Consider the following 22034-nt stretch of genomic DNA (forward strand, 5'->3'; position numbering starts at 1 on the left):
GATAGGCTAGCTTGTATCAGAGAAAATCCCTGCTTAGAAACATCAGAAAAGCCAAATGTAAATTTAAAGGCATTGGAGAGCCACCAAAGCAGCCAGGACTTGAAGGGCCAAATTCTGGAAAGAGGGAAGTACACTGAGGTGAACCGAGCATGGCGTGGAAATCTCCCCTAGAGTCATTTGCTGATCTTGAGGAAGAAGACCTAGTCTAAGAACTAACACACTTCCAGATATCAAGACTTACTATATAAAGTTATATTAATTAAGGCAACATTAAAGCAGTTCAAGGATGGACAAATAGAAAAATGGAATAGAATAGAGTCTAGAAATAGACATCTATTTATATTTCTCTCTCTCTCATCACTTGATTTATGACAAGAGGCCAGGCCAATTGTCTATCCATATGGCAATGAATCTTAACCCCTATGTCAGACCATAAATATCATTCCCAATGAACTGTATATCTAGATATAAAAAGTTAAATCAACACAGCTTTTGTAAGACAACATAGGGGAATATTTTCATGATTTGGAAGTAGGCAAATAATTCTCAATAGGATATGAAAAGCTCCAACCATAAAGGAAAAACATTATAAATTTGGTTACATTAAAATTAAGAACTTCCGTTTGTCAAAATAAACCATTAAGAAAGTGAAAAAGGCAAGCCACTGATGGGAGTGGATCCACATACCTAAGAAAGGACTCATATCTAGAATATATTAAGAACTCCTATAAATCAATAAAAAAAGAGCCAGACAACCCCAAAGAAAAAAATAGCGGGCAAAAGACTTCATCAGGCATTTCGCCAAAGAGTACATTCAAATGACCATATAAGCACATGGAAAGGTTTATCTATCAGGAACACACAAGTTAAAACCAAAAATACGACACTACTAATATCCACTAGAATAGCTAAAATTTTTTAAAATGACAAAACCAAGTGTTGGCAAGGATGCAGAGCAACTGGAACACTCATTCACTGCTGGTGGGAATGTAAATCAGTACAACCGTTTGACAGTATTTACTAAAGTTGGAAATATACTCATGAGCCCGCAATTTTACTCCTAGGTATATACCCAACAGAGAAATCTGTAAATTTATACAACAAAAGATGTGTACAAGATTGTTCACACAGGTACTATTCATAACAGTGTTAACCTGGAAACAACCCAAGTGTTTGGTAATAATGGAATGTATAAATAATTATTTTTTATTCACACAATGGACTATTATAGATCAGAGTTTCTCAATGGTGGCATAATTGACATTTTGGACCAGATAATTCTTTGTGGCTTGTCATGTGCATTGTAGGACTCTTAGCAGCATCCTGGCTTCTACATACTAGATGCTAGTAGCACCTCTCTCCCTCCGTTATGACAACCAAAAATGTCTCCAGACATTACCAACTCTCCTTTGGCAGGGATAGGGGTGCAAAATTGTCCCCAGTTGAGAACCACTGTTATGGACTATAGAGCAAGGAAAACAAGAGAGTTACTGCTGCATGCAACAATGTGGATGAATCTCATTAACATGATATTGAAAAACAGAAGCCAGACACCAAAGAGAACTACTAGATGCTTCTATTTACACAGAGTTCAAAAACAGGCAGATCTAATTTACAGTGTTAGAAATCACGATCGTGGTTACCTTTGAGGAAGGAAAAGGTCATGACTAGTAATCATCTGGTTTTGATTTTTGGTAGTAATTTCCCAGGTTTGACCAATTTTTGAAAATTTCATAAAGACGCACTTTCTGGTATGTATATTTCAATAATAAGTTTACTTAACAAAAATTTAGCTCCATTAGAGAACCGCAGATTCTAAAAGAATGTTCTGAACCATCAATGATGAATCTCAAACGATTTTACATAAAGTCGCTGCTAACTAGGTGAACCTCAAAATTCCCATAAGATCTACAGATCTACCATCCAAGACCGAATTCTAGATAGAAAACAGCCCTTCTTTCCATGGAAACCTGTCCAAGAGGGAAGTGGGTCCCAAGATGAATCCTGGACAGGGCCAGACTTCTGGTTATACTTTCTCAGGCCTTGGGCCCATGATTAATGTGTTTGCATTGAATATTTCCACACTTTCAGTTTCAAGATCTTTTCCACTCATCTTCCTAATACTGATAAAACTGAAAAGAAACCTTTTGTTCTAGGAAGACATAAAACCATACTCATGAGAGGCCCGTCCATTAAGCATATTCAGGATGGATTAAAATGACCCTGAGCTCTGGTTCTAAGAATGCAGAGACCAGTAAATAAATGTACTATTGACATAAGATTAGAGGTGGATACTTAACCTACTTTGAGAACAAGCTGTTTTTAATGCTAAGTACCATCCATTCACATTTACATAATTAATGAACTAATTACAAACGGGTCTTATCTAATCATTTAAGCAGGCCCCACGTGACTCATCCTTGGCTTCACTTCTGCAGTAGAGTAATTGCATTTCCTTGAAAGGAATACAACTTTATTTTTTTAAATACCCTGTAATTTAGAGTTTTATACTAATTCAAGCCAGCCTTATCCCAAATAAAAATCTACAGGGACGAAAGGAGGGTGGTGAGGTCTAAATCTTTTAAACTAATAACTGCAAGCCAAGAGTCTGGGGCTGCAAATGTTTACAGAAAGCAAATTTTCCCCGGAAAGAGGAAAAGTTGTAATGCCATCTTTTAGCCAAACGAAAAGCAGTTGTGTTAAATCGGCACCAAAGCAAATGATACATACAACAGTAATTAGCGAAGATTACACAGTAATTAAAATCACGATGATTATGTGAGTGAGAATAATTTATACAATAATCTCCACGCTCACATTGCAATATGGTACAAGTCCAACAGCAACAGTGGAGAGCCGTTTTTGGTAGTAAATTCCAATCACAGCGTCACTAATTATGTGGAGATAGTTCGGTCATTGACATTTAGGGATAAATAAAGTCTCTGACCAGGATACACACAATTTTATTTGGACTTCCCAAGGCTACCAAATGGGGATCTCAAACACTCTAATGTTTTCTCTCTCTCTCTCCCTCTCCTCTCCTCTCCCCTCCCCTCCACTCCCAGCTCTCTCTTTCTTCTCCTCCTTCTACATAATCTTATCTGCTCCCATAATTCAACCTTCCTCTTGGTGGAGAACACTTGCTTGGCTTATTTTTTTTAACCTACCCAGCATCATTCTCCTGCTTCAGGTAAGCCACTCTGTTGTCCTTTGGGAAAACCCTTCCTCCCCCGGTGTGCCTGTGGTTTGGGTGGGAATAACTCTCTCTCTTAGAGCTAGGTCAGAATATGAACTTGAGCCTAAGGGAAGAGGCTCTTTCATTCCCCTTGTCTGTTCTGATTAATTCAGTGCAGACAAGTGACTCACTTTGGGCCAGTGAAAGTCAGGCTCAGGAATTTTGCGGAACTCCTGAGAGGAGAGATGCCCTCTTTACTGTTGGACTCAGAGTGGCGCAGGCATGAGCCTGGAGCTGTTGGCCGCCATCTTGCTGCCTCACAAAGGAGCCAACACAGAGGAAAGCAGAGCAGAGAGGTTGGCGAGGGATCAAATCCCCAGGATCATTTTTAAGTCCCTGGATCCAGTAGTGCCTGAAGCTACATATACCCTTGGTTTCCAGCTGCATGAGATAATACATTTTTCTTTGCGTACGAGCCAGGTTGAGTCGGGTTTTATGTCACCTACACCTCAAAGAATCCTAACCATTACATCAAGCAGAGAAGTCCTGGCATCCCCATGGATCCAGACCAGAGTTTAAAGCCTCTGGACAGTTCCATCTGGATGTACCCAAACACAGTAAGATCAACATACTTAAAACTGAGTTCACCGAAACTCCACTCTCATCGCCAAGAGATTCTCTGTTGTGCTCATGGTTTTCTGCTGTGAATCTAGCCACTTCCACGATCTCGGGAATGTGAGATTATAACCCAGTTATAGTTTTCCCTCATCCTTCCTTCAGCATCCCTGCCTCCCGGAGCTTCACTGCCTGGCCTGGGATGGAGGGAGGAGGGTAGAAGGGAGCTTTTGCTCATTAAACACTAAGTTGGTGCCAGACCTTCCACCAGCCACTCTATAGCCATGACTTCTTTAATCTTGCAAAGGGAATATAATGTGGAGGAGGAATTGGGACTCAGAGACTGTAACTTCTTCACAGTCAGGCAGCTAGTAAGTTCGGATTAGAAACCAGGTCTACCAGACTGCAAAGTCTGTTGTCTTTCCTCTACCTCCTAAGTGTGTCTTCAAGGCCCCTTGCAGATCTGGTTTCACAGTGTGCCCACCACCTGCCTCCGCCCTCGGTCTGTACTCTGGGGAACTGAGCCCCAGACCTTCAGTTTTCTGCACTATATTCCGTCAGTACTGGCTCCATGCTGCTAAGAACCAGTCTGGCAAATCCGCCCTTGGCTCTTGATATCAGCATCTTTCTTCTAACCATCTTGGTGAGAGGCCATCTCCACCATCCACTGGTCACTCATTTGTTAAATCCTTATTTATTGAGTACCTATTATGTGCCAGGCACTGTGCTAGGTGCTGAGGTACAAGAAGGAAAAGATAAGGTTTATGTCCTTAAAGGGCTCACAGCCTAATGAGGGAGATAGACACCCAAACAGGTGATTGCAACATAATATGGTAAGTGCTATTGAAGGGGAACATATGGGGTCTGTAGGACCATGGCAGAGGGGCACCTGACCCAGCCAGGGAGTCAGAGAAGGCTCCTGAGGCAGGTGATACATGATCCGAGTCTTGAAGGATGACTAAGAATTTGCCAGGTGAAGAAACATGGGGGAGGTGTCCAGGCAGAGGGCATATCATGGACAGAGGACCAAAGGTGGGAAATAGCACAGTGTATAAGGAAGAGCTCTAAACCATTTGGGGCACAAAGTATGAAGAAGAGATGGAGGGAAATGAGACCAGAGAGGCAGACAAGAGCCAGATCATGGAGGGCACCATACGCCAGCTAAGGCGCTTGGATTCCATCCTGTTCTATCTTATAGGGCAGGGATCACCAAAGTTTTTCTGTAAAGGGCAGGTGGCAACTATTTTTGGCTTTGGGGCCATACAATCTCTGTTGCAACTATTAAGTTCTGCCATCATAGGGCAAAGACAGCCATAGGCAATATGTAAAATTAAAAACTAAAATATGGGCATGGCTGTGTTCCAATAAAACTTTATTTACAAAAACAGGTCGAGGGCCAGATTTGGGCTGTGGGTAGTATTTGCTGACCCCTGCTGTAGGTGATGGGAAACCACTGAAACCAGATTTTCTTTTTAGAGAGATCATACTGGCTGAAGTGGAGAGGATAGACTAAAGGATGGTGGTGTTGGAAGCTCTTTGCCGGAATCTAGGAGAGAAATGATGGTAGCCTGACTTAAAGGTGTTGGCAGTGGAGATGGAGAGACATAGAAAGAGTCAAGAGTGTTTGCTTGAAGGGGGGAAGAATAAACAAGATTTAGGGATCAGCTGAATATGGCGATGAGAGAGAGGGATGATAGTCTAAGGCGACTTAAGGGCTCCAGTTTGGGAAGCTTTATGGATGATAGAACCACACAATGATTCTGATAACATAGGTGGGTGGGGAGGGAGGAGTCTCCTCTTGCATATGCTGAGTTAAGACACCAGGGACACATCCAGTTGGCAATCTTCTTAGTGCAGGCAACGAGATACGATATATAAGTTTAATACTTGGGAGAACATGAGAGTTGGAGGTCTAGTCTCGGGGGTCATCTGCTTTTAGTGGGGGAGTGAAAATCATAAGAGGATTGCCTGGGATCAGGTGGAGAGAAAAACAGCCAGGTGAGGGCAGCATCCTGAGAACCCCAGCATTTGGGGGCTGGAGTAGGAAGGAAGAGACCAAAATAGAGAAGTCTGAGCAGCGCCAAGGAGCAGAAACATCTACAAGCCAAGCAAACAGAGAGTTCCAAGAAGTGTTTGATTTGCCAACGCAGGGGAGAAATCCAGAAAAAGATGAAGACTGGATAGTGTCCCCTGGTTTATCCCATTGGAAGCTGCTGACATGGGGAGAAAAGTTTCAGTGGAGCGAGGGGGCAGGCTCTGGGCTGTAGGAAATTGAGGAATAAAATGTTAAGTGAAGATGGTGCACGTGGACCCCACACTGGAGAAGCTTGGCTCCGAAGAGAAGGAGGAGGCATAACTGAACAGCACTGCAGGGTGACGAGCAACGATACAGCTAGGATGGGGAAGCCCTGAAGGTGTTAATAGCCTGCGGAGGAAGAGCTGAAATGGGGGAAGTTAAGGATACAGGAGTGAGAGGGGACACTGGGTAGATGGGAGCGCTGTATGGGAGACGAGGGAGAGGAGTACGAATTAGACTCAGACAGGACCGATGTCACCTTCTGAGACCAGAGGGAAGATGGCAGCAGATGGAGATGGATTTATAGACACCACAGAAGTTGAGGACATGATTTTTTTCTTTGAATGAACCAGGAATTTAGAGTGTCTCTTTAGAGTGAGGGATACGGGCTGGAGGAAAGTCAGGATGGTTTGGAACAATTGTCCAGTAAATTGAAAGAACTGAGTAAATTGTCCAGTAAAATGAGAGAAGCGACTGACCAGTGACAAGACAAGATGTTACGAGTCTGTACAGTTGGATCACTTAACGCCTGTCAGCACATGGATCCCGCAGAACTGTGTGAGTGACCAAGGCTGGGGTTCTGTTGGGCGTGGGGATGGGGATCTAGAGTGAAATGGGGCTTCGACCCTCCTGGAAAGCCTGATGGGCTGTTTGGACAAGCAGGAAGTGGGAAGAGATCCCTTGCTTTTACACTCTTCCAGCAAGGCAACGGCCCTGGAGGGCTGGAAGGAGAGACCAGGTACACAGCAGGGGCCGAGGGGAGCACGCCAGCCCCAGGACGGCCCTGGCACCACCTGCAGCCAGACATTGAGAGAGACTCCTGAGCCAAGCGTGGCTGCCACCACCAAGCCCATAAACTCCCTTTCTGGGGGCCACGAAGGTAATTTAGTGTCTTCGTCTCCAGAAGCTCTTGCATTTATCAGCAGCACTTGCATGATTCCTGGGCCATAAATCATAAAGCTTTAGCTTTATTTCTCTTGAGTTGACGTCCCCTTATAAATAATACAAGGAATGCTTTTATTTTTTTGGCAGAAAACCGTTTTCTCCCTCTCTTCTGGTTTTAGAGTGACCTTCCTTCTCAGTCAAATTGGCAACGTCCATGAGACTCATTTGCGGGGCCCTATGATGTGCCAGGGAATATGAGCATGGCATACAGGAGCCTCGCACTCTACTGCTGCATGGTGCCCCAGCAGAATGAGCGCTGGGATGATCTGCTAGTATCTAGCCAAGTTTGAAATGCAAGTGCCCTATAACCCAGAGAATCACTTGCCCATGTGCGGTTTTTGAAACTTCACAGGTTAATAGCAAACATCTGCAAAGCAATTAAAAGTGAACTAGGGGGGCCGGCCCGGTGGCACAAGCGGTTAAGTGCTTGTGCTCCGCTGCGGCGGCCCGGGGTTCACTGGTTCGGATCCCGGGCGCGCACCGACGCACTGCTTGGCAAGCCATGCTGTGGCGGCGTCCCATATAAAGTGGAGGAAGACGGGCACGGATGTTAGCCCAGGGCCAGTCTTCCTCAGCAAAAAAAAGACGAGGATTGGCATTGGATGTTAGCTCAGGGCTGGTCCTCCTCACAAAAAAAAAAAAAAATGAACTAGGAAGACTATAGTTAAATTAATTGTGGCATAACTTTAAGATCTTCTGCAGGAATTTAAGAGACTGTGATAGACTTATGCGTGTTGATAAGGAAAGATAGCCAAGCACATTGTAAGAATTTATGTATAGCATAATATACATAATATAGCATCACATCATTTATGTTTTTAAGAAGCCCACAAATGTGCTATGTATTTGCTACAAGTACATACACATTTATAAACACATAGAGAAAGATGTGGAAGGATACACACCAAACTGAAGATGGTGGACACCTTTGGGAAGGGAGCTGAAATTGGGGTGGTGGCCAACAGGCTTTTAGCCTTCTCTGCTATATTTTAAGTTCTTGAAATGGGAAAGTATTCATAGATTACTTGGGCAAATAACAAGAGCTGGAAGTCAAGGCACCTGAACTCTAAGTCAGTCCTTACCATAAATTCGGGTGAGATAATTCCCTCTGTGGACCTCAGTTTTTCATTTCTCATTTTATATAATGAGCAACTTGGACTAGACAATCCCAATGGTCCCCTTGAACTCAGAAGTTCTAGAATCTTTACATCGTAAACGTACTCCAATGATAGGACTCAAAATTTTCAGGGCTAATGCCGTGGGATCTGGCACTCAGCAGGAACTTAATAAATATCTTTTGGATGGATGTTGAATAATGTTATTATTAATAACAGGCCAGCTCTTTGCCAGTAAACTTTGCCAGGTGAGTGATCCACCCCCAGGATAAATGTCAGAGAGTCACAGAAGTGTGGCAAACACAAATACAGGCTTTGGAGGGATTCAAACCTGGGTTCAAATCCTGGTTCTTCCACTTCCCTGCTGTGTGACATTGAGCCAATTAGTGACCCTCTCTGAGTCACAGTCAGTGCTGAGCTGTGACCAAGTACAGTTAATATTTCTGCTCCAGCCTTGGTGTTATGGTCAGTTATTCACTCAACAAACATTTATTGAGCACCAACTGTGTGCCAGCCCTATGGACACCAAAATGAAGAAAACCGACAAGGAGCTTATGGGCCCTTCTTGCCTCTCGCCCCATCGTTGTCCTTGGTGCAGGCGCCTCTTCTCTAACTGTAATCGGACAAGCCTGAGCACTTGGGAATGGAGAGGCCAGGGAAAGACCGACGAGGCTCTAGAGAGGGCTGCCTCGGGATGCCGAGGACCCACTTTGCCCGAGGGGCAGCTACAGGAGCTGGGGTAAGACAGTCTGTGCCTGAATCAGTTGTTCCCCGCCCCGCCCCTCTGGGCCTCAGATTCCTCTTCTGTTCTATGGGGATAATGATGTCTGTCTCCTGGGCTTCCTCTGAGCATCAAATAGATACCAACACTAATAAAGCAGCTAATTTTCTTGAGCTCTTTCTAGGTGCCAGGCTCTGAGTGAAGAACAACTTGTGCACCATCTCACTATCCTTGACAATAACCCAGATTTACTCACGAGGGAACATGGACAGAAAAGTTAAGCAACTTGCCCCAAATCTCACAGCAGCAGAGGAGCAAATACAGGATGGGAATCCAGATGCCCTGACTTCAGACCATGTACTGAAACCACCACAGTCTCCCATCTCCTGCTCAAATGGGTGCCAAACAACTTAGGGTGTTATTCAAGGGCTAAGCATCATTATCATGCACCCTAATACAATTATAATTACGAAACTTGCATATAATGTTAATGAGCATTCACATTCTGCTCTGGCCGCCTCCAGTTCTGCTTCTCCTGCCTTATACATGTGCTGATGGAAAAAAACAAAAGTATTTAGTTATCACGAGAGACAGAGTCCTCATCATTTGGGGTTCACAGAGGACATGGCTCTTTCTCCATTCAGGCCTTTGTTTTTAATTAAGAGCAGTAATCAGATAATCTTGCTTTAATTAACTCCCCAGCTGCACCCCATTCTTGGAGCCTCCCTTTGATATTTTCGACATCAAATCTTTCAGCCTAACATTATCCATGACATGCGCCAGACATTTGTCATTTGCCGAATATGCCGGAAAGGTTAGCGTGAACTCCCACCTCCTTCTTTTTGCAGAGACGGCCCCCTGCTTCAGAGAAAACACGTTCCAAGTCAGGAAGGGGTTGTCTGGGTTTGCTCCATTAGTCTGTGATTTTTCTTTCTATCTTATCACACTGGTTCTTCTGTTATCACAGAAGCGGTGTGCATTTCATCTTAATTACGCATCTGTTTAATCCATAATTTCTGATTTATGGCCATTAGCTCCTAATTACAAGACAGCCGCCCTTGGAAAGGAAAAGTGAATGAGCTGAGAGAAATGGAGCTGAAAAGCAAGAGGCAAGATGGATTTAAGTCCTGCATCTAAGGGTGAATCCCAAGGCCCATTTGTGAGAGCAACCTATTGTTGACAATCCTATAGATTCACGGGAGTCCCATCTCAGGCCATGACTGAATTCGTCTCTCTCTGAAAAATATAAAATCCTGACATTCAAACAAAGCTAAAATCTCTGAGCAAGAGATCATCCAGCCTAACTGTCTTCATACTGACTCACCATTAAAAAACAAAAACGAAAATAAACATCTTTAAGCGAATACGTTTATAAAGAAAAGTTTAAATCCAGAACTATCTATAAATGGACAATAAGTAGGACTTATCTTAGATAGAAGGCAAGTATAGTAAATCCACAGCTATTTTTCAAATATTCTCCATGTACTAGTTAAAATCATTTGGAAAACCACACTTCAGGGAGGGCTGAATTAGATCGTCATCATTTCAACTGTTTGGGGCAGTAAATACAATTATATTTCATGTTTTGCAGATGAGGAATGAAGGCTCAGAGAGGGTAAATGACCTGCCTAAAGTCACACAGCTAGGAAGTGGCAGGGTTACCTCAAACTGGACCGTGCTTGTCCTTGCCTAGGACGGAGGAAATGGAAGACTGGAACAATAACCTTCAAAGTCAGAGAGTCTTTGAGCTATTGGCCTTCCAGAGGCAGCAGGGAGACGCTCTTACCTGGGGCTGAGGTTGTGGCTGCTGATGGCTGACTGTCGAGAGGGTGTCCTCATGGTGTCTGTGGCCAGGGACAGAGTACAACTCAACCAAGACTGCAGACTGCCCTCTGGCTGGGAGCTAACGATGGAGACGTTATCTCTAGAACCAGAATGCGGGGTGCTGTCAACACAATGACAACCACAGTAACAGCAATAACTAGATTCTCACCCCTTAGCATAAGCCAGGCATTGTGCTAAGTGTTGTACACGCATAACCTCAGCCAACCCTCACAACACAGTCCCTGAGAGGACAACACCATTACACAGACGAAAGTAATGGGATGTGGAAAGGCCAACTCGGGTCTTGGCCAAGGTCATGCAGCTAGTCAGGGAAGAAGCTGGCATGCAAACCCTGGTCTCTCTCATCCCAGTGTCCAGGCTACTAACCACTGCTCCTTGGAAGATAAACACTCTACTACAGATGTTGAGGCATCTCCAATTTTGGATTAAAACTTAGCATTGAATTTTGTACCAAATGAGGTGTTCTGGGAATATTTCAAGTGTGAAGGTCTTAACACCTTGCCCACCTTAACTGAAACATTACTGTGGACAGGGCTTTACTTGTATGCCTCCTGATTCTGAAAGCAGCACAGAGAGAGTGATATGGGTACTTAGTGATTATTTTCTGGTTGATATACTTGCTCAACACTATAAAGATAGATAGATAGATAGATAGATAGATAGATAGATAGATAGATAGATAGATAGATTGATAGGATACTCTGTGCCAGGCACCCTGGGAAGGAGCGGTACACATGAACTCAACAGTGACCCTGTCCTCAAGACCCCATCTTAGCGGAGTTGACATCTATATAAATCACCATAAAATAAAGAGAAAATTATCAACGCTGTAGAAAGGGACAGAGGATAGGTTCTAAGGAGAATAAGGAGGGAGCCTTGAATTGCTTCTTAGAGTCATAAGGGAAGGCATCGAGTAGTGGCTGTTGAGCTACATCTTGTTTGAAGGTTAGGGCTTGGCCAGGCAGAGCCTGGAGAAAGAAATCTGAGGTGGAAGGAGCTGCATACACACAGGCACGGAGATCGTAAAGGGCAGGACATGTATAGTATGGGAAGTAGGAGTCCCAGGTAAGAGTGTACAGGGCTCAAATGTCAGTCTAAAAGGTCTATTCTGAGGAGTGGGGAGCCACTGAAGGTGTGTGAGGGGGACAGTGACACGATAAGTCATGGGCTTCTCTCTGTCTAAAAGAAGTTGGACAATTCAATAATATTCCCAGGCTATATGTTATGACCATGGAGTCAGAGGTCTCGTGGGCACTGCTGATAATTCTCCAAGGAGGTGTGGATGTTCCCTCTGCAGACTGGACCCAGAGAGCCAGGGGCTTCTTCTGGGCTTCAGAGTAAGCTACTCAGGTCTACTCGGTGTTAACTTACATCTCTTTTCTGCCACTGCCACCACGATCCACCGCCGTCTGGACGCTAGAAGGAGGCACAAGAAAGAGTTTGTTATCTTTGTGCTGCAGGGGGCTGGGGAAGAACACAGTCTTTGATGTTCGATAAATTTCGGTGTGAGTCCGACTTCCAACCTGTGCCGCTGTGTGATCTTAGGCAAGTCACTTGCCTTCTCTGAGCCTCCTGTGCTCATTTATAAAATGTGGCTTATTATTATGGGGCTCTGCCTCCAGAGTTGTAGAGCAGAGTCAATGTGATAACCCTTGTAAAGATCTCGGCGTGGTTCTTGGCAAATAGTGCTAATTAAATGGTAGCAACCATTACTGCTACTCTTGTTTTCATATCACTATTATTAGTAGCATCATTATTGTCAGCATGCAAGGCATTTGCTTTATGTTCTTTGTGAGTGCTAGCATATCAGACATGGGGGCAGGGTAGTCAGCTTCCTAGAGCATTCTGGGAAACTCCGGAACTAATTACAACAGTAGCTATTGCAATTACCATAGTAGTATCAATGAAGCGTATTCTTCACAGAGCATCCCTTCATTCAACAACTATGCTGTATACACGACCTCATCCAACCACCCGGCTGTCTCCTTTTTAGGGATGAGGAATCTCACACCCTTGTCAAAGGTCACACAGCTTTGAATCCCAGGTCTGCGTGAGCTATTAAAGCTCGTGCTCTTAACCAGTGTGCAATTACCCAGTGTGCTGGTATAGACAGCCAAACCACAAACCTCAGACACCTAAGACCGCATTTTAATCCTGAATCCTCAGGCCAGGACCTTCCAGCTTTATTTTCTGCTGGAATCTGGGCGATTCCTTCCTTGGAAGACCTTGTGGCTTCCTCCGAGGGGTGCATGTGCTGCTCCTTGGGACCTACCCTCAAGGACCTGTCACCCTCGGGGCTTCTATTAACACCTATCTGTCCCCACCAGACTACAAGAGCCCCTCATGGGCCAAGAACACGTCTTCTTCATTTCTTAGCTGCAGGGCTCAGGCCAGACCAGAAGTTCTCTCAGACAAGGCTTGGTGAATCCAATAGAAGAGAGGGCTGTAAACTTCAACCGTGGGCCAAATCCAACCTACCAATCTGATTTTATAAATAGAGTTTTACTGGAACACAGCCACATTTGCTCGTTTACATTTTGTCCATGATGGCTTTTGCTCCACAACGGCAGAGTAGAGTAGTTGCCACAGAGATCATATCGCCCAAAAAGTCTAAGATATTTACTATCTAGCCTTTTAAAGAAAAGTTTGCTGACTCTCCAGTAGAGCAAAAGAACCTTTTGTGAATGACCCTGTGAGAGGCAGAATAATGAGCCCCAAAGATGTCAACATCCTAATCCCTAATCCCAACAACCTGGGACTACATTTCCTGACGTGGTAAAAGGGACTCTGCAGATGTGGTGAAGGGAAGGATCTTGAGATGGAGAGGTTATCCTGGATTATCTGGGCGGGCCCCATCTAATGACTGTAAAAGCAGAGAACTTGCCCAGGTTTGGTCAGGAGATATGCTATGGAAGAGTGGTCAGAGATACAACATCTCTGGCTTTGAAGATGGAAGTGGCCACAAGCCAAGGAATGTTGGTATCCTCTAGAAGAAGTAAAAGGCAAGGAAATGGTTCTCTCCCAGGGTCTTCAGAAGGAATACAGCCCTACTGACACCTTGATTTTAGCCCAGGGAGATTTGTGTTGGACTTCTAACCAACAGAACTGTAAGATAATAAAATCTGCGTTGGTTTAAGCCACTAAATTTGTGATAATTTGCTATGGAGCAATAGAAAATCCCTGAGATAGAATGAAAGTATCTTTTGTGAGTGACCCTAAATCTTCTTAGGATCTATATAAAATTTTGGGATTCCGCTCTTTAGAAAACTATTTAAAAATACTTAAAAAAGAAAAAAACAACTTTGTTAACTGAAGCGGTCAATGTGAGTAACCCAACTCTAACTCTGCTAGAGACCCAAGTCTTTTCTGAGAACATGAGATTAAGAGAAAAGGCGACTGAATCCTGGTGTCCCCACTGTGTGTCCTTGGCCTACTCTCTTCCCTGCTCGAGGTCTCAGGGTCCCCATCTGTGAAATCAAGAGTTTGCACCAATGAGCCAAGGCCTTGTTGAGCTTGTATGTTTGAAGATTATATGCACTGGAGAGGATGCATTTGGACCCTAAAGCAGGAGTCCTAGGCCTTTTGTGAGAATCTTTCTTGAAGACTATGGAACTTTCACCTCCCCAAATGCACAAACACTGACTCAAATTTTAGTGCAATATCTGAGGGTTCATGCTATCATCCTGACCTCATGCGTGGACACCCCTCCCTCCACCTACTAGTTCACAGACCCAGGTGAAGGACACTGGTTCCAGCTGACCAAAGAAGCTAACATTGTGGTAGGCGAGGCCCCTTGGAAGCAGAGGGGTTTTGAGTGAACAGGACTACCTCTTCTGAAATGCTCACAGAAAGAAAAAAAGAACTCAGGCCCTTGTAGCCCAAGCCATGGAGTTCCAAGTGGAGTGGGATTCCTCTTAAAAATTAGAGGGGGGTGAGTTGTCATGGAGCAAGGATCCTCATGCCCACAAGCAGGGTGGATGGGCACACATGGGCTATAGCACGCGTGCCCAGACAACCTAATATCTCCATAATCCTAAGGCAACTGCCTTGAATTCTGCAGGCGACAAGGTCTCTTTCAACTGGGCAGCAAAGCATACTTCCTCACATACTTCATTTGACTGTATGTGATTCATCTGATTGTATGTAAACAATCTTTAATTGAAACAAGCACAGGACAGTCTATATATTAGTCAGAATATGACTAATAAAGGCACGTGCTGGTGTTAATTCATGACCACTATTGATCCTAACCGCTTCCACGAGTTGAGCCCCAGGGGTGGACTCAGTGTTTAAATTTGCCCCCTTCTGAAAGGGCTCTTTCCCCCCAGACTAGAGACCCATTTACTTTGAGATGTCCAGATGGGCGACACATTTTCTCTTTGATCCTCCACATCCACTCCACGCTCTGCACTCGGCTATGTGCCCAGGAGACAGATCTGTATGGACCACATCAGTGGGCTCCCTGCCCTGTGGCTTCCCCTTGGACTCAGCCAACAGGGGACTCAGGTGATAACTGGTGGGAATGAAGGAGGAGAGGGAGGCTGGAGCATTTATTCTCTTGGATTTATCTCTACTGTATCTCCTTGTGCTCCCTGCATCCCTCAACCAAAGGCCAAAGCTCCCCCTGCCAGGTAGCCCTCCCTCTCTGCACAAGGATTCAGCAATCGCTCTCTCTCCATCCCCTTCAGTCCCAGTGATGATTACTGCTCCCAGGAGTTGCTAGCCCCTGGGAGCTGCACCATCCTTTGTGCAGCATCTTCTCTACACTGTGCCCATATCTGTGTACACAGTCCCTTTATTAACTTCCTCACTTGGGCTGCGCCTGCTGGTTCTTTCCAGACTCTATTACAACAGCTAACTGCAATGCTGATACTTCCTTAACAGGAAGACCTGGGTTTTCCAGGCCAGCATTTTACCTGACAACCATGCAAGCAGCAGGCATGATCCATCAATGAACTATTAACGTCTGTTATACCCTTTATCACCATGTGGAAAAATGGTGAAGAATCTAAAGAGGGAATCTTTTAAGAACATAAAATTTTCAGCAATCATTATTAGCCCCTCCTAAGCCTGTAGCTCTGGAAGAGAACCAGCCATGAGTAGAAATAAACAGATACAGGCACAAACACACAGAAGATACTCCTGTGTTTTATAGTATCTGTGCACTGCCTGCATCTGCCTATGAACCTATATCACTGAATTTGCACAGAACCTCTGAGGCGGAAGTCAAGGCCCACCAGGCATTCTATTTGTCCACTCATGAGGAAATACCATCCGTACCAAGGGTGGTGTCCAGCCTGGACCACACACTGCCATTTGGGAAGGTCACAACAAAACAGAGTATATTTAAAATAAAGAGGCTGGGTTGAGAAGAGCTTCTGGAAACCACATTACACCCTTATGGTATGAGAACAGGCTGAAGGCACCTCACACCTTTATCCTGAGGTGGTCTAGAGTGGAGGCTTGGGAGTAGGGGGTGCAGAAAGGGTTTCAGGCAGAAACAGGAGGAGTTTTGTTCTGTCTGATCCTGAGAAGCATGAAACCAGATGGGTAGAAGTCATCACCAGTTTAACTTTATAGAAGTCATGGATTACCAGTCCTGGCAGGTCCTTAAGGTTGTGCCCATGGTCCGTGGAGTCCTTGAATTCTAGGAGACCTCGTGGGCTTCCTAAGAGTCAGGAAGAGGGACATAGGAGGAAGGCCGGGCCCCAAACCTTCCTCTCTCACTCCAATCAGAGGATGGCTGCACTCCATCCTAAGCTAGAATTTCCTACAGGAGTTTGCTTTGGTGTAAAGAAAGGGGAATCTACTTAAAGGAGGGAGCTTGAAACCCTCCCTGACTCTTTCACCAAATGAAGAAAGAATCTCCTGACTGCAAACTCCATGAGGCATGTCCGTGTCTGCCTGTTCCATGATGTACCTCCTGTCCTGACACAGAAGGTGCTCAATGATGCTGATGGTGGTGATGATGATGATTTTAATCTGTTGAGTGGGCAAGTAGAGGCCCTGGAAGGGCAGATGATCTGTCCATGGTCCTGATCTATTTGGCAGCACAGCCAGGACTGGAACCCTCATCTTCTGACATGAGGTCAGTGGTTCTTTCTCTCACCTTGGTACACGTGGCTTTCAAAAAAGAACTCGAGCCAAGGATTTGTGGACAGGGGACTGCTGATGAGCAAGATAATTAATCAAACATCTTCTGTTGTATTCCTTTAAGGTCAGTCTTTGCCAGACACTCCAGTCTAACTGCAAACATTGCCTGGGAAGTAACACATGAACGCACTGGCCCCACATCACTGTGACAGACACTTCACCAGAATGACAGGCCAGTTTCTTGACTTCTCTGAGCTCCAGTTTATTCTTCTGTAAACTGGGGATGATAATGGTACCAACCCCAGAGAGTCGTCGTGAGAACAATGTATATAAAACAGGTAGCTTGTGTAGCCTGGCACAGAGTAAGTCCTCAGGAAAGAGTGCCCATCATCACAATTATCCTGATTTCCTGTAATGTCAGAGTGGATAAGGTAGTTTTAAGCTCTCACTCCCCATGAACTCCACTAGCTGGGTATCCAGGCCTTCCAAGCTAAAAGATGCTTAGGAAGCCAGGTGGCCCCTGTGACATCATTTAAAACAGGTGCTATCTTGCACTGGGGCGCTGTGTTGTAACTTGAAATGTGGCATCAACTTTCTTAGAATAATGGAGAAATGCTTTAAGCTGTTCCCTCAGGCCTGGGCATGCCTATTACTCAAGGAGTGGAGAGGGGAAAATTAGAAGAGAAGAGATTCACAAGAAAAGAGATGTGGGCAGTTCCAAAGCCTGTCCTACTATACAGCAGGAACCTTTACAGCCTGGCCAGAGCCTTGGCTCCACTAATGAATAAATAAACTCAGAATTATGCCCTCAGTGGCAGGTGCCATCTTCGGTTAGACTTGGATCTTTCTAGTTGTCCTACTGCAAGTTAAGAGGACATATATTGGAAAATGTACAACTTACCCTCAACACAGCAATAGACGACTCCTTTCCAGAGCATCCTTCTCAGATTAGGCCAGCTGGAATTGACACACTCTCAGCTGACCCAGGAGTCAGAGGTCATCCATTGACCTCTCCAAGCGCCCCCTCCACACTCCCAGCCAAGGCACAGACAGAGCAGCACAGACTCTGGGCCAGGAAGAGATGGAGCTGTCTGTCAGCTGACGCATCCCCCACCTCCATGAGTAATGAGCATGCTCCAGGACGGGGGGAATAGCTTCAAGCATTTCTCCATCAATCTAAGAAGGTTGATGCCACAGTCTAAGGTCCAATGCCGGGCCCTAGAGCAGGACAGCGTGTGTTTCAATGCTGCTGCATGGGCCACCTGGCTTTCTGAGCACGTAGCCACCTTTCCAGCCTGGAAGGCCTGTTACACTCGGATCTAATTCCCAACACGGGGAAATGTGACTTTTCATAATTTGAACACGTCTCCCAAAGAACCTCACCTCCAGCTGAAGCATCTCTCTCTCTTTCTCTGTCTCCCTCAGGGGACGGGGAGGGGGTTTGAATCCTAATTGAGATATCAGTTTGGAGAAGTACCTCAGACCAATCCCTCAGGCTCCAGTCCAAACCTCTTACCCCAGATGATGAGACAATTAAGAGGGGAGTGCAGTGTGGAGCTGCCAGCATGGGCGGAATATAGGCTGGCACCGGGGCCGGAGCTGGGAGCCCTGCTCTGGACAGCAGCTCTACAACTAGCAATGCGTATATTTGTTTTTATCATTGATAACCAATTCAATTGCACTGTGACCAGAGAACATGGTCGGTACAATATTAATTCTCTGAAACGTGTTGAGATTTCTTTGTGGGCAATTTTCCCCAGTCTTCCCCCATTCCCGTGAAATTGATGCTCTGTGTAAATTTCAAATCCAAGGTACAAGGCAGCGAGTTAGGACCAAGGCCTGCTGAGAATTAGGAAATGCTTCCTAAGAACCACCATGGGGTCAGGGCCGGCTCCACAGGCTTGCAACCCCTGCCCAGAAAGGCCTGTGCTTGGTTTACATGCTCTTCTGTTGCCGTCTTGAAATTCTTAACAATTTTTGAACACGAAGCCCCATATTTTCATTTCATAGTGGACTCACAAATTATGTAGTGAATCCTGCCTAGGGTTCTGGGGTACTTGAAGGAACTGCGGGACTCAGTGGGCTTCTGTGGGCCATTTCAAGAGGGGAAGAAAGGTGGGAGAGGGGGAAGGAGGAAGAGGGGGACGGTGGGGTGGAGGAGGAGGAAAGGAGAGAGGGGGAGCAGCTTCCCCCTCATTTACCTGACTCGGGCACACTGGTCTCCTCTCACTTGCCAGAACATGCCTTGTTCAGCCCTTACTCGCTTCTCTCCAGATCTCTCCATGACTGGCTCCTTCTTCTCATTCGAGTTCAACTCAGATGTCTTCCTCTATAGAGAGGCCATGTCTACCCACCCTGCTATTCATCACAGCACCGTGTTCTCTGCCTCCAAAACTCCTATTGTAGTCTAGTGTTTTATTTACCAGTCTGTTCACTTTATCCATGAACACACACACACACACACACACACACACACACACACACATGCCCCCATCAGAATGCGGGTTCCGTGAAGGCAGGGACTATACCCATCCTCTTTCCCCTCTCTATTCCTCAGGAATTCAACAGAACATTAACGTCTTCCTGACTCAGGCAAGTTATTCAATCTCTCTTCATCTGTAAGATGGAGAAAAATGATAACAAGAAGCAAGTGCAAGAAAACAAACACCTAGCACAGTGTCTGGCATGGAACAGGTGCTCAGCAAGAATTGATCAAATGAATGAATGAATGAAACTGATGATGGTTGAGCCCTGACTACGTACAAGGAACTGTGCTATGGGGTCATATTTTTTCACTTACGTCTTATTATTAACCCATCTTGCAGATGGAGAGACTGAGCCTCAGAGATATTGAATGACTCGCTGAACGTCATGCAGAAATGAACCGTTGGATCTCTGATTGGAAATCATGCTTGTTGAAATGAAAGTGCTGTGTGGACACCAGAAATCCAGACGAGGAAAAAGTGTCAGATGTCCAGCAGAGAAGGAGAGCTAAGGCCCCAGAGATAAAAGATAATGGAAACGCAGACAGAAAGCTAGGGTTCAGGCTGGATTTCCAGGGGACCAGGGCCTGGAGCTCAGAAAAGCTGGATCAGAATAAGGGGGTGAGCCTGAGGCTTGTCACCTGGAGCGGAGACAGATAAAGGCATCTCCTCTTAGGATGAGGGTGAGGGCAGGGTCCCTTGAAGGCCCAAGAGGATGCCCCATACGCAGAGACTGGAGTGACGTCTGTGATCCTCTGTGACCTCACCACCAGGATCTCACTCCTTGGGTGAGGATCTGCTCCTTGCCTCTTGTCATGCCTTCTGCCCAGCCTGTCTCCACACCTCTAAGCATGGACCCTCTGCCTCCTTCCAATTGTGTTATTTTTATAACTTTTATTTATGCAAGTGAAAATAGTTCAAAAGTTTTGCTCATTGGCAAAAATTTAAAAATGCTAGTATATACAGCCATTAATTCCCATAATAATTAAGCGAAGGCTCCAGTGTTGCTACTAATGGAAAAGTCAGCCCAAGCATCAAGCAGACAATATCGACAATAGGGGTTTGTAATTACGGATGTTAGTTTCGTCATGACACTAATAAAACTGGGGGAGTGGGCGGCGGACGGGAGATCCTACGTGTAATCACGAACTGGGAAGCAGCTGCAACATCAGTATTTGCTATTTCACTAGCAATTTGGCAGCTGTGCAAATTAGCAGGGAGTGGTAGAAATACTTCGAATGTGCATAGAAACCATTTTTGCACACACTGAAGATTTTTTAGATAAAGCCCTTTATTTAGAGACAAGATTTTAGAGTCCACTGGGTCTCTGTCTCACTGATGCTGGTCGTGAGCCTGTTCATGGGAAAGTTTGAGACGACGTGCCTCTGAGCAGCTTATGACCAGCCCAGGACTACATCAAGGAAAGAATGTGTTCACATTCTAAAATCAGGTGTTTAAAGTACGTAACTTACATGAGCAAAATCTCCTAAAGAAGGCACTAGTCGAGCTAGGGATGTGTGCGCGCGTTCATTGCAGAAATTTTAGAAAATGTAAATAAGCTTGAAGAAAACAAAAATTTAGGTCACCAGCAATGCCCTGCCTCAGTATTAGAATGTTGGTGTGTTTCCTTCCAGTCTGTTTTCTTGACTAGGCATGGTCGGCTCTAACGCAGATGCCTGGTTCTTCCCACTGGCTAAACCACAGCCAATTTGCAACCGTCTCCATTCCCCTTGCTGCCCGTCTCATGTCCATACCTCCCGCCGGTCAGCAGCTGGCCCCTGCCTTCGCCCTGTTAAGAGGGGTGCGACAGGCAAAGGTTGGGTGAGAAACTCAGCAGCCTTAGGGTGCTAACTGGGTGTATGGTGCTAATGTGCTGTGTGACCTTGCTCTTTCTGAGGTCAGGGGTCCTCAGGGAAACGGAGAAGGTTGTATTCCATGGTCTGGTATTTGGTTCTTCTGGCTGCAGCTCCAACCATCCCCCCCAGAGACGAAGATCAAGAGGGATTGGTTGCCCACGCAGCCTGCACAGGTGTGCAGGGGCGGCTGGCTGGCCTTGGGAGGAAGCACATTGGAAGCTTAGGTTAAAGCACCTTGCTCCTCATCAAAGCAACGCAAAGAAAACGTCTCTCCCTGCTGCCCAGGCTTTGCTGCAGAGGCTGAGATGGGGATGGGCAGCTGTGATTTCTGGAGAAGTAACATGCCAAGGCTACAAAGGCAGCTCTGGGGAACGGGACACTTAGAGCCATCTGCAGGGGCCACACAGCCTGGGACCATGTGCCCAGCCAGGACACCTCAAACGCCTTCCAGCTGAGCAGCCCACTCATGGCCTATGGCAGCTTGAGACCTGAGTAGAGACCGTGGGAAGCAGCCTGTCTGTCTCCTGAGGAAGGAGAGATACCCTGACATTGACTTTGACTGGTCTTGCACATCACCCACCTGTCTCATCTTGCATCCTTGAATCTTGTTGCCTTTGTAAAATTTCTGGCTATTCTGTACAAATATAGCTTACACTCTGATAGCACTTACATGCCCCGGGCACTGTTCTACGTGACAATCGCCTATTAACTCATTTAACTCTCCCTAACAACTTTACGAGGTAGGCAATGGGTGGAAATGCCCAGTCTGTAGGTCAAATCCTGGCAATTGGATGTGATTTGTCTGACAGTATTATGTTCACTGTACAGATGAGGGAATCAGGCCCAGACTGGACAGGTAACTTGCCCAAGATCACACCCAGGAGTCCACT

The 22034-nt window shown here is 45.6% G+C and overlaps 1 protein-coding gene across 3 annotated transcripts in view; it reads right to left on the reverse strand.

Annotated features, from left to right (window-relative positions):
• The window catches only part of MYO18B (myosin XVIIIB), a 230676-nt gene that overhangs the window by 11114 nt on the left and 197528 nt on the right, over window positions 1-22034 (reverse strand). For all 3 annotated transcript variants that reach the window (XM_087423619.1, XM_087423618.1, XM_087423617.1), the window contains 2 exons: window positions 12084-12128; window positions 10654-10791 (listed from right to left, as the gene is read on the reverse strand). In XM_087423619.1, the coding sequence (XP_087279745.1) occupies window positions 10654-10791; window positions 12084-12128 (183 nt within the window). The remainder of the gene's footprint in view (window positions 1-10653; window positions 10792-12083; window positions 12129-22034) is intronic.

This window comes from Ceratotherium simum, chromosome 35, assembly GCF_057802395.1.
Source record: "Ceratotherium simum simum isolate JZ-2026a chromosome 35, ASM5780239v1, whole genome shotgun sequence".
NCBI classification, from domain to species: Eukaryota; Metazoa; Chordata; class Mammalia; order Perissodactyla; family Rhinocerotidae; genus Ceratotherium; species Ceratotherium simum.